Source organism: Bemisia tabaci, unplaced genomic scaffold, assembly GCF_918797505.1.
Source record: "Bemisia tabaci unplaced genomic scaffold, PGI_BMITA_v3".
Lineage (NCBI taxonomy): Eukaryota > Metazoa > Arthropoda > Insecta > Hemiptera > Aleyrodidae > Bemisia > Bemisia tabaci.
In genome coordinates, this window is record NW_027311742.1 from 67,591 (window position 1) to 81,363 (window position 13,773).

Below are 13,773 nucleotides of genomic sequence, written 5' to 3' on the forward strand. Positions count from 1 at the left end.
AAAAGAGTGTTCAAATCTTTGAACGCTTGAGAGCACAGCTCATCATCACAATGGCTTTTCAGCAATTTATCAAAGGATGATACACACTTAGGATGAATCTGTACAGGAGATGCATGGAAATTAAAAATAGAAATTTTCCCCCCTAAGATGTTGGTTTTATCTTACATTTTTGGCCAAACATGCAAGTATTGCATTCATACACACATTTCAGTTAGTTATTATGGAAAAATCTCTTATGAACACACTCAATGCCGCACTTGGCACTGGCAGCTAGGATATAGTGACATGATCTTAGGGATAAATCGATGAATCCTCGTAAAAAAATTACGAAGGGCAGCATTTCAAGATTGAGGTATCATCAGCAGGCCAATTGCTGAAATATTGTGTTAGTCGACTGAACAAGACAGAGTTCAGCTGAAACGGAGTTATGAGATTGATTGACGTCATATGTCCTCCTTATTGTCTTCAAGTCAGGTGGAATTGACAACAAGTTATCAGATATTAAGAGAGGTTTTAAATTTAACGTTAAAGGCACGCAATAAAACCAAGCTATGAGTCAGACGTACTGATATTATAAGGAACTGTGAATAAAAAAGAACTAAGAAGCAAGAAAATTCTATCTACGTAATTTCTTTTGATTTAGTTAATTCATACATAGCTCCTCTCAGCATTGATACATTGAGTTGTGTTGGAACAGCCTCAATCAAAGAGGAGAACATAATTTGCTGAGGAATGGAAATGGAGTTATTATTACTGTGTGGAGAAGGAAAGATGAGGGGTCTAGGTCAGTGGCGTGGCAGGAATGATCGATTATCAATATTTCTCCATTTGAAGCTGTAGTAAAGTATCGATTATCAAGGTGTTTGCAGGCGGACACCTTGATAATCGATCCTTTTCCATAGATTTAAATGGAAGATCAATCGATATATCGCAAAGCACGCCACGCCACTGGTCTAGGTGCGAATACAACTTTGGAGGCCAATAAATCCAAGGATGTACAATGTTTTGAGACTTAAAAGAAATCAATTAAGAGGATCAATTTGCATATGCAAGCTTACGAATCGATAGGATGGAAAATAGAAGGAGGAGGGAACAATCAAATGGAGTAGTTGATATTAGGTAGGGATGAAGCACTAGAAACGGGTTTCATGCACGACAGGGAGGAAATTCTCAATCGAAGTTGCTGAAAAATACAAAAGGAACATAGTACGGTTGGTTTAATGAGGGAAGTGGTGGGAAGGATTTTAATTTCTGGAACCTCAAAATTCTCGAAAGAATTGTATCAAAAAGTTGTAAAGATATAAGAGCAAGAACCACCATATACTCTTTGTACAGTAGAAATATGTAGTTGAAACATTAGAAACTTATGCCACTATTACACTGACAGCACTACAAATGCTGGAGAAAATGTTGGAAATGTTTTCGATTCCAAACATCCTAAATTCAATAATTTCAGAGGGGATTAAAGTTGTTATTGCGCAACACAAATACTTATTTTCATGCATCCAATCTCTTTGAGTGTGAGTTCTTGACACTATTCCATTGCCAAAACTGTATGCGTTCAAGGTATTTCACACATATGCATGGAAAAAGACTGAGATACCATGAATAAAATATGGATGAAGAAACAGAGAGAGGCTTTGTGAAAGTTTTCAATCTGACCCATGGCATACGATAAGTGCATGTCATTCTTATTCCAGCTTTCCACATCCTAGATACGCTGAAAAATATTTGTGTACATTTCATTAACAAAACTATGAAATGTATTCATTACAGACAAAAGGATCAGGTTAAGAAGAAACTGTGAAAAAAGAGGGGAGAAAAAACATAAACAAACAAAAGAAAACAATTGAAGGCATCAATTATACAAGAAAACTGATAGGAACTTATAAAAGCAGAAAAGACAGAAAAATTCAAATACCTGCTTTGAGGGCCCACAGCAAGTTGATAGAGTGCATGGTTTATCAGTTTTTGGACAGTCCAGGACACAATCCTCAGTTGGAGCTTCTGAATGAACTGTATCCTCAGAGAACTGGCAACAGTAACCAAAATTATATTAGAATGATTACAACCGAACCAAAAAAACGGAAAAGAACGAGGTGACGCACTATGAGTTACAAAATTGAGGTGAAAAATAACATGAATGGTATAAAATCGAGACAATAAACTTAAAACTCACAAAACATTAAATAATAAATGCCAACGATTTTCAAAGCACCCGTCCTGTTCCACACAACATATCCCAACAGGAATCCACCCTAAAAATAATTTTAAAATATTTTTCTTGACTTCGAACTTTTGACATGAGATAATTTACGACAAGATAGTCAAAATAGCTATTTCAAAACTACTCTCACCTCAGTTTTCCCCCCAAATACGACTTGGTGCTTCCCTGTTACACTAGATCCAAATGCGGTACTTCATATACAGCTAAATCCTGTTTCCATTCTTCAGACTCCTGCAATTTTTTTCTTTCATACAAAAAATTCTTTAGAAATATGTATGTATAAGGAAAGTACTGTACTTTTTTGGATCTGAACTCGGTAGATTTTTGATTCAACTGCTTGATGAATTGTTGTTTAATTGATTGATAGCTTACTTTCAAGGTATTTCAGAGTCAAAACAATTAAATCTGAAAAATCCTTTGGTTTTTAGTGTTAAAGTAATTCGAATTCCATTTGTTCTTTTTCTAGCAAAAACTAAGGTACTTACAGGACCGATTTCTACAAATTCAGGCTGTATTGTGGTTGAATGAATTCCCTCATTGTGGAAGAACTCCTTTACTTTCTCGGCTAATTTCATATACTCAGATAAGTTTCGACACCTAAAGAAACAGTAGAACTGAAATAAATCAACAGAACTTTCGAGAAGCTAAATTATAATAAAATATGATGGTGACTGGATGGAATAAAGAGAGTTGCGAGAGGTTTTGAAACTTCGAAGTCAGATCGACTGAAATCAGAAGCGGATCCAGTAAACTTGGGAAGTTGCTCACTTAAAAAATAGCAGTATTCCTTCATTTTTTGTCCTCCTTTCTTCTTCTTCTATCCCTCGGCTTTCCTGTGAATCAAAGGGGGCGCAACTCCCTCTCACTTCATTCACACTTTGTTATTGAAGATTAGGGTCTTCGACCGGAATCATTAATTGCAGAGGGTGTCCCAAAGGTCTTTGCACCAACTCTTGTAAAAGCGCTCAAATAAAGCGAAAGAAATGCTCGGTGAAAGAGCTTAAAGAACATTTAATAAGCACTCTTGCTGAGTTTATTTGGTCAAAAAGCTGAGTTAGGGCGATTTTTAGACGATATGTTCTTATACCTCCTGATAGTTTTTGGAATTTTTTGTGGAGGTAGGTAAAAAGGCCTCAAAATTTAAAATGTAAGTCCTCTATTCAATTACTTTTACATCTGGACGTATTTCTGTTAAACGGAACTGGCGCTAAATTGAGTTCCATTTGAGGATTTTAGAATCCCGGATAGCGCGTTCTGTCAAACAGAACTAAACGCCATGAAAAAGCATTGAGAGTATAGGACAGAACGAGCATCGCCTTCCGCAACACCCGCCAATCAAAGCCCCCCTCTCCCTTCCTCTCCTATGGCGCTTCGTTCTGTTTGATAGAAATACGTCCATTTTTCTTACCAATTATAATCAAAGTTATTTTTCTTCTTTTGATAACTTCTCTTCCTCTAATCATTCAAAATATTTGCCATAATTTTTTGTGCAGTACTTTACACCCCTATTAAAGGAAAACGCTGTAGGAGCCTTTAGATGTTGCCAAATTCCCTTTGATAAAATACGAATTTTCAGGGGAATCTGTGGTTATTTTTCTTTGAATTTTCCATAGAATTTCATTTGCAATCAGATTTAAATTATCTGACGATTTCAAAAGAAAATATCCATAACTCTTCTCCAAAATAAATATTCTATCAGAGGAAATTTGGCAACTTTCGAATGTTCATACAGTGTTTTTCCTCAGCACAGCAGTCAAGGCCTTGCATCTTTCTACGGAACTAGGATTGTCTCTTCAAAATCTTCCTTAATAGGAGAGTTGAAAAACTTTCAATGAGTTGAGAAAAAAATTATTTTCTATATCTTCGCCAACATATGAATGAAATAAATTACAAGGGAAGAAGTTATGTACCTGATATGAGCAGAGGCTATGATTCGGTCTCCAGCTAGTTGCCACACATGAAACTCATGAACAGCTAGAACACCATCCACATTGTCAAGTAAACGTCTTTCGATAGCATCAACTTGGATATGAGTAGGAACAGTTTGAAGTAAGATTAACGCTGATTCTTGAAGGAGAGGCCAAACTGATTGGAGGATCAGTAGCACCATTACAACACTTAGAGCAGGATCTATGTAGTACTTGTACTTCCAGTCTGTCCACCAAACAACCTAAAATGTGAATGGAAACAGTGAGTTGCAGGAGAAAGAAGAATTGAAGTGATGAGGTGTGGTTTCTCCACTGTTGATGACGATTCATTTTTGAGTAAATATTTCCATTAGGCAAAAAAGCCACACACACGAAAAAAACCCAGAATGCAACACCTATAAACTACAATTATAGGAAATCGCTGGCTCTATTAACGACAGAGTCCACTTATGGTAGAGCTTCAGTTTTTGAGAGGCCTTCTGGTTACAGAGAAAATCAGCTTAATTTCTTTCTATTAAAAAATGATGGGTCAAAATTATTATGAAGAGAATTAAGAGAATGTCCATACTTTTTCTTTCCCTATGGCTCAAAGGAAAAGAGCAAATTTTGTGAAGGGTGCGATATGCTCACAGCAGTATTTGATGATTCGATAACTCATATTTTTAAGAAGGTTAGATATTTAGACTTACAGTTGCAGAAATAATAACAATGACGGAGCCCAAAGCATCAGCGAGTACATGGAGAAACACGCCTCGCATATTCATCGACTCAGATGAGGATGAAGCAGCATACTTCTCTTCTTTTTCGCTGTGCTGGTGGTGACTGTGAGAGTGCGGAGGTCGGAAACTTGAGTCATTTTCATTGTCATCTGTCGATGCACCAACTGAGACTAACTGAGTGAGCCTCGTATGGCTTCTCGATAGTCCTCCATGAGAATGGCCATGGCCTCCTCCATGTTCTACAGAAGTTCAAAAATCAAGAATTAGTGTTACACATTCAACATACCTACTTATAAGACAAAACTCTGCTAAAATATACTGTTTCTCTCCTCCTAAGGGTTATCCATAAATTATGTTAGGTACCTATGAGGGAGGGAGGTCTAGTACTACCTCACCAAAACTCTTCCCCGGAGTGAGAGAGGGGAGAAAGGACCTAGTTTGTAGGGGAAAAAAGGTCTAAAATTATTCATAGATAGCCCCCAGATAATTTTCAAAATGTTGCGATTTATAATCAATGGCAAAATTACAATTTCACTATTCTGAACAGATTATGAGATTATCCAAGCAATCGTTGATGCCATCATTAGGACTGATACATCATCATCAGAGCTTATACCTTGAAAATATTACCTTTCTATATGAGCAATGCTTTACCTAACTTTGGTTTGGACTTTTAAAAATTAAAAAAAATTGTATTTCTAAAAGAGATGATAATGATATTATTAGGTCTGAAAGATAAAGATTCACTCACGGTGGAAAAGAAGGAGTCCGATGGCATTGACTAACAGCCCAAGAAAACCAACAATTATGATGAGCTCCGGCTCATGAATGTCTTCAATTTCAATAAATCGTTTACATGCCTCAACGGTGATAGAGAAACAGAGTGCCACCAAAAATACTGCATTAACTAAAGCTCCAAGAACTTCAGCACGAGCCCAACCGAAAGTATTTTTTGACCATTTTTTTGGAGACATCTAGAACACAGCATAAAACAGTAGTAGATTTGTGATTAGAAAATTATTAAAAAACAATACAGTTATTTGAAAAACATTGAAAACAATCCAGATTCTTCTTCCCCATGCAATGCTTTTTAGGTTGCAATGTTCTATAAGTGGAGAGAACTGACTACATACTGTAAACTTTCCTCAGAATTTATGGTTTTTAGTATGTAAACTCTTAATAAACTGGCCTTCTGAACTTTCTCAAATTAGTTCACATGTTACTAACCTTCAAAACTTTCCTTACTTTAACATTTTGTACTTCAGAGATGATAATTTAACTTGCTCTAATGTCCAAAAAATTTTTAATGCGGGAATGAAATTGGGATTTGATTATTTTCCAGCTTATATAAATCTCTGTTACAAAAACATTACACATTTTTTAAACTACATACCTTCAAAACATACTGATTGCCTAGTTATCATTTTTTCAAGTGATTTTGTCATCAAAATTTTAATAAATAGTAGCTGGAGCTTATCTGTTAAGCTTAAGACAAAACCGACGTTGAAGGATATATAATGAAAATAGCAAAGTTCATAAAAGTAAAAACTGAGAAAGCACATACCTTCACCGACAAAAATGCCACGACAAGCGCAGCAACATCACTCAGCATGTGAAAACTATCTGCCACAAGAGACATAGAATTTGTGAGGTACCCTACAACGATTTCCACCAGAAAGAAAACCGTTGTCAGCCACAGCATCGAAATCAGACGGCATTTTTTCCCCGAGTATCGTCCCATTTCGAGCCCGGTTTCACAACCTGGAACAAAAAAATAAAATACATTGAAAAATGGCTTTTTACGAAGGTAATTGAAAACATACTATCGCAGGGAAGGGGTGGTTTCATGAGATTGATTTCGAGATTTTTCCCCACTATTGGGGCTATACGCCAATTTTCGGGGGTAAGTGGCATTCAGTTTTACGTTACGAATCGGTTGCTCTGGAGTCTGGAAGCCTCGCTGTTCTAGTTACAATCGCAAATACGCGGTTTAAATTGCGGTTTTAGCGATTTCTGTGGTTACATGCGTTGAGAAACATTAATATGACCTGAGTGTCGCCGCATGACTGAAAAGTAGTCAGACACTGGTTGGCACAAGCTGAACGATAGCCAACCAACTCGGTTCCACAGAGATGGGAAATTTTACGGTGAATCCATACCGAGAGGGAATAAACATCGGGATATCGATGGTATTTTTCTATTCCTTTGGTTTCACCTATACTTGTTTTAGCAAAAACGGAACCGCTGCGTCTAGAAGAACATAAAGCTGACTACTTACATAAAAAAAAAAAAAAAACCTCTTGGGAAAATCCAAAATCGAGTCCACGAATATCTGAACTTAAAAATTTACTGTTCAATTCAACAGACCGAAAGCTATGTTTTTCACCTTTTATCGCGTTCGGATACTTTCGTAAATTTGAAGTTGTCACTTAATAATTCTGTGACAGTCGCCTAAATTGCGCACCCGAACATACGGCATTTTTGGCTAAAAATAAAAAAGGAAACCAATTTTAACGCACTTCGTCCGATATTACGATTTCTGTTCCTTTACTTCCAGTATAAATTCCCTTAAAATGGCGCGCAAGCGTGTGTTGAAACCACGCGGGCGAAGAGAGCCATAGTGCGCCTTCATTTCCATGTGCACGCAACACGAATACTCCGCAAGGAGAGTAGGTGCTTCTATGCGCCACGATATTAGCAACGCGTCGCGTTTTTGTCTCCACCGGCAAAGGCACAAACTGCGAACGGTTTTTTACATTTCCATCCTTTGAATGCAATGATTTATAACGACAAATGGACTGCATTTTGCGCTAAAGCGACCACTGTTGAGATGCCTCAGAGGTCAGCACGGAATGCATCAGAGGTCAGCACGGAATGCATTAGAGGATATTGATACCAGTGGATAAATGGATATCTCCCCATTTTAAACTGTGGTAAATAATCGACTATCAAGGCGTTCATTCCGAACACCCGGTTTATTGATCCTTTTCCATAGATTTAAATGGCAGATCAATCGATATACATATCGCAAAGTACGCCACGCCACTGATAAATACCCCACGGCATAGAGAAAAAAAGGTGTTGGAGTTTCGGGCATCTTGCAGGGCCGGATTAAGGGGGTGGCCACATGGGCCGCGGCCCATGGCGGCAAATCTATAGGGGGCGGCCAATTTTGCAATTTTCTTAAATGTAGGTATTAAAAAAAAATCGGATTTAGAAAGAAAAATTACAAACGAGAGAAGGCGAAAAAATCTCTCATTTCCCAAGAGTATAATAATTTGTATTTATGCCGTCTTCCAGAGATACAAGAGACAGCACCTTTAATTATTCAAGTTAAGAGAGAAACCAAATAGTTAAAACACACAATTTGGCCTAGATTGGCGCGACTTAGAAAGAAATGATGACGAGGACTTGAGATGAAAAGGAGAAGCCCTCGGCGCGGCGATCGGCATGTAACACATATTAGCGCCTACAAGACTGCACGAATACTTCACGCATTGCGTCAAACACAGTGCGTTCAGCAGCGGTCGGCGTGAAACTCACAGCGCCTACAAGACTGTCGGAATACTTCACGCATTGCGCCAAACACGGTGCGGTCAGCGCGGCGCGGCGGCGGAAGTTAAAATCATTGATCCACATTTATGTTTGTTCTTTCATAATTTTTTCGTTCATTTTTTATGAATGAAGAGCCTTGTCCACACAGAGATAGGTTTACGAAACTTAACTTTCGCACAAAGTTCCGTGAACTTTTGCTAGTAATGTTGACAGGGCTTTCGCAAAAAATGTGTCTAACACGAGTAAACGCGTCTTATGCACCCCTCCCCCGCTGACACGTTCATTTGATGGTTTTTCTTGATGTTTCAAAACTAATGAGAAAAGGGCGGCAAGTAGGTAAATCCGGCCCTGGCATCTTGAAATTTTTTGATGGCGTAAGTCGGTAGCTACGGCGACTTTTATCATCGATTTTCTTGGAAATGGTGTAGTTTATGGAAAAAAAGTAATTCTATAATAAGTGTTTGAAATTATGTCATGAGTTGATTTAAGCAAAAAATCGGACGTTATGGTCCGTTTTTCATACTCCGAATTCCGGATTTCGCTGACCAGGTTGTACCGACATACTACGTCACAAGGTAAACAATCCTCAAGATGCAAACACCTCCTTTTTACTTTCTCGCTCCCCTAGGGTAGAGGAAGTATTTTTTTCTCCATGACCCCACGGAAAGTGGATCGAAACGGGGCCGGGTAGATCGCAATAACCCCTTTCCAATTTAAACAGACTGCCCTCGATCTTGAAACTTACGCGATTGACCGTCGTTACGAAATGGACGTGTTGACTTTTTTTGGCTCTCTCGGTGATAACGCACGGTGTCCTGTTTAGATAGAGTTTTGCTTATAGCCGGCCCCTCGCGCTTCGTCACAAATTTTCCGCGAGATACGACTAAAATCGGCCGAAGAATGACAAACGCATTCTCAGAGGCCGGCAGTTCATTTTGTTGTTGTTAGGTTTTTTCAGGGTGTCTGGTTTTTTTTTTCATTTTGGGATATCCTGATGAAATCCTGATTTTTAACTGCTAAGTCCTGATTTCATAATTTTTCCAAATCTTGATTTTTTGCAAAGAAAAATAAACATTTCTGTATAAGCGTACAAAACCTCTCGTGCAAAGGCAGAAATCTAGAATAAAGTCCTAAGGAATAAAAACAAGCGCTTTTTTCAAATCCTGATTTTACGACCGATTTTTCCTCAAATCCTGATAGAATCGGGAAAATCATAATGCTAGATGTTTTGTCCACTGTAGTGGAATCTGCTTACTTGCGCCTAGATTACGAGATCAGATTAGATTAGATTCTCGATCCTAGCAGTTACAAAGCCCGCCATCGGTGTAGCACCGCGGGCCGCGGGTAAAGTGGCGAGTGCCTGGACAGTCGAAACGCCTTCACTTTCGTGCGTATGCAACACAGGCATCCATAGAGCCCGAAAAGTTGCATCCCGGAGTTAAAACGGAAGTATAGTGTTCGTCGCACTCGAAACTAATTTGGGGAGCTTTACCTGTTTCTAATACACCGTAAATCAATTCCAGCATTGCCTGATGTGCCGATGAAGTGAGATATTACTGATTTTTGTTGAAGAATGTAGATGTTGCACGTGTGAGGGATTTGCGATTTGACTACTGGTTCTCATGTAAAAGTTCGCGAGAAACGCGATGGGGCCACTGGTTTTCTCTGAAATCATCTCCCAAGCTCAAAAAAAGCTCTCAAAGTGAGGCCAAAATGGAGGGGATATTCCACTCTACCCTGAGAGTCCACCTCTACATCAAAACAAACCCTCCATGCAAAGATAGGGAGCAAATACATTAGCAGTGATGCCGAGTTTTCAGTTTTGGAGTCCCCAAATAAAGTGGCAACCCTGCTACTGTATTTGCTCCCTATCTTTTGCATGGAGAGTTTGTCTTGATGTAGAGGTGGACTCACAGGATAGCGTGAAATATCCCCTCCATTACGCCCTCAACTTGAGAGCTATTTTTGAGCTTGGGAGTCGATTTCAGAGAGAACCAGTGGTACCATCGTGTTTCTCGCAAACTTTTACATAAGAATCAACATTCAAATCGCAAATCCCTCGCAAATGCAGCATCTTCATTGTCAATTATCCGATCAATGCTTTGATTCTTTAAAGACACAATCATTTTGCTGTCCTAAAATGTGTGCTGCGGCCTCTACCTTCTCTGATCTAAGAACGACGAATGCGGCAAAGTCGTTTCATGGCCACTTCAGAGAAATTCGAGCGCACATCTCAAACATATTTGTATTTTTTTTTTCATCGAAGCGTCGGCAAAAAAGCCCAGACAGAAATGTAAATCGATCTACGGTTAATTCGGAGCTTGGTGCGGTAGTACTTATAAGACTTAATATTTCGAAAGAAACGAGTGAAGTAATACTCGCTTTGGACTCAGGTCAGATCATTGTCACGATTCACTCTCATGAACGTTTTTGCAAATTTTTTTCAACTTCAAATTTTGACCCGCCCGTTGTGCAAACGAATTTCCGCACCTTGGGCCTTGTCTCCACGGGACGTTTTCATGGGATTTGTCCCAAGTTCGAATCGCAGCAATGAAACTTCTGGGATTTTTCCCGGTCACCGTCTCCACGGGACAAGGCTCATACGGTCCTGCGACTAGTTTGCGCGGGAAGATAACTTATAGTTAAAGTCGAGTATTTAACCGGGATTAAAATAATAATTGCACTCAATTGAAAATTAGACACATTATTTTAACTAAACAAACATGAACAATAGAGTAATCAACAAAATATCGCACAATTCGTTTACACTTCTTCTTCTTCTTCTCTCAGTGGGTCCTAAGAGTAAAAGGACCATATTATTTGGTACTTGATTTGGTACTTTGTGCGATATTTTGTTGATTACTCTATCGCTCATGTTTGTTTAGTTAAAATAATGTGTCTAATTGTCAATTGAGTGCAATTATTATTTTAATCCCAACTTCGTAAGTGGGATTTTTCCCTGGGACAAATCTCGTGGAACGGCCCGTGGAGACACACTGAAAAAAAATTCTCGGGGTTTTTACCAAGGTCCGTTGGTACCTTTACCATCTCACTTTTTTTACCAATAATTGGTAACTTTACCAAGACAGACTGGTAAGCTTACCTAAAAACCGGTATTTTTACTGTTTTTTTCAGGTAAGAATACGACTTTTATTGGTAATCAATTCCTGGTAACTTTACCATTTTATCTTGGTAATTCTACCACAGTCGATAAAAAAATATTGGCGTTTTTACCAAGGTCCAGTAAAATTACAGTGAAAGTTCAATAATTGTACCGAGATTTCTCGGTAAAATTACCAATTCCATAAATGGTAATTTTACCAAGAAAAATTGGGATCAAATAGAACCCTGAATTCTTGGTAATTTTACCCTTTTCTTAGTAAATACACCGAGATTTTTTTTTCAGTGCAAGGCCTTGCACGGGCAATTTTTCAAGATGGGTAAACGCGAAGCCCCTCGCTTCTTCGGTGGATGATCAAATTTATAAGGGTTGCAGGGGGGAGGAATGGTTGTTGAAAATCTAAGTTCACTAACTCGAGCGCTGTCTTGATTTTGTTCCCAGCGTTTGCGTTTACAAAGAGAGAAAAAATAGGACGACGAGTTAATAATGCAGCGCGGTAAAAGCGGGCACGTTTCGAGATGAGGTGCGTGTGCAAAATATGTGTTTCCTCGGCAACCCAGGAGCCAAATTTAAGGAAAATGAAACTTTAGCTTGATCGAAACAAGGGTTACATGGGTTACATCGTAAGGGACGTTCAAGAGAGCTCTGGCGATGATCTTCGTGAAGGATCACAATAATTTGTTACTACTAAGAATACAAAATACAACAGAAGCTCTATGGCTTTAACAAGCTTTCAGTTAGGTACACACCAACCATAATGCTTAATGCGAAAGCCTGCAACGTAAGAGAGTCCCTATTTTTTGTGGAGACGAATCATCGTGATGCCTTGTAAGAAGGGATGTATTTCCACAGCCGTATGCCGAAGAATTTTACTCCAAGTCAATAAAAATTAGCCATTTTAGAACCATCGTACCTTAACGCTTAAATTCGAAGCGTGTATCTTTAATTGCGGTATTACGAATCTTCATGTTTTATTGCCTTTTTAATTTGGTACAGGAAAATTAACCGAAATGAAATATGAATTGTCGAAACTGATTCAAAGATTTTAAAGAAAATTCAGGTTCAAGGAGATACGTGCTGAAGCACACCCTATAGCCCTCTGCGGGCCGATTATCGAAATCGATAGAAAAGGCTACAGACAAAGAAGACAAAATGAAAATGGAAAGATCCTATCGGTTGAGGCGGGTGGTTGCAATGGACAAATGCAGATGGATAGATTAACGAACGGCAACCAGCGGAGGACCCTGTAGTGAGTCCATAATTTTCTCCCTTAGTCTATAGGGACCAGGACCACCCATATCAACCGATAGGATCGCTCCATACTCCCTATGTCTTTTTTGTTACAGCTTTATCTATCGATTATAATAATCAGCCTGCTGGCCAGACAGCTCCTGAATGTGCATTGAGAGCATCAGCTCACTTGAAACCAGACCTGAGCTTTGAACTCACGAGCTTTTTGATGGAACAGAAACAGACGAGTCGTTACGATTCTTACACAATGGAGATGTTGCATGTGTGAGAAATTTGCGATTTGACTGTTGATTCTTACGTAAAAGTTCGCGAGAAGCACGATGGTGCCACTGGTTTTCGCTGAAATCAAAAAAATCTCTCAAGTTGAGGCCAAAATGGAGGGGATATCCCACGCTATCCTGAGAGTCCACCTCTACATCAAGACGAACTCTCCATGCAAAGATAGGGAGCAAATACATTAGCAGGGTTGCCACTTCATTTGGGGACTCAAAAACTGAAAACACGGCAACCCTGCTAATGTATTTGCTCCCTATCTTTTGCATGGAGAGTTTGTCTTGATGTAGAGGTGGACTCACAGGATAGCGTGAAATATCCCCTCCATCACGCCCTCAACTTGAGAGCTATTTTTGAGCTTGGGAGTTGATTTTAGAGAAAACCAGTGGTACCATCGTGTTTCTCGCGAACTTTTACATAAGAATCAACATTCAAATCGCAAATTCCTCACACATGCAACATTTCCATTCCATCTTTGCGAGTATTGAATTTCGCTGCATTCGGAGCAGGTTGCATAGAGAAGCACCATCGCGGTGCATTATCCTTCCGCGCTGTTACGGTGACCAGAGGATCGCGAGCGACTTCCACGCGCGGAATATGCTCACTTCCCGAGGCAGGTATTTAGCGATCGTGGATGAGAATGATTGCTCTCCGAAGCAGAAAGCGTGGCTTACCGTTGCCTAGTTTCTCCTTAAAATT

At 39.1% G+C, this 13,773-nt stretch overlaps 1 protein-coding gene across 1 annotated transcript in view; it reads right to left on the reverse strand.

Moving 5' to 3' along the window:
- Positions 1 to 13,773, reverse strand: part of LOC140225792 (proton-coupled zinc antiporter SLC30A1-like) — a 35,179-nt gene that overhangs the window by 7,026 nt on the left and 14,380 nt on the right. The window contains exons 2-7 of the mRNA XM_072305720.1: positions 6,439 to 6,635; positions 5,626 to 5,848; positions 4,845 to 5,113; positions 4,138 to 4,397; positions 2,713 to 2,824; positions 1,922 to 2,032 (exon numbers count right to left, since the gene is read on the reverse strand). Of these exons, the coding sequence (XP_072161821.1) occupies positions 1,922 to 2,032; positions 2,713 to 2,824; positions 4,138 to 4,397; positions 4,845 to 5,113; positions 5,626 to 5,848; positions 6,439 to 6,615 (1,152 nt within the window). The 5' untranslated portion in view covers positions 6,616 to 6,635. The remainder of the gene's footprint in view (positions 1 to 1,921; positions 2,033 to 2,712; positions 2,825 to 4,137; positions 4,398 to 4,844; positions 5,114 to 5,625; positions 5,849 to 6,438; positions 6,636 to 13,773) is intronic.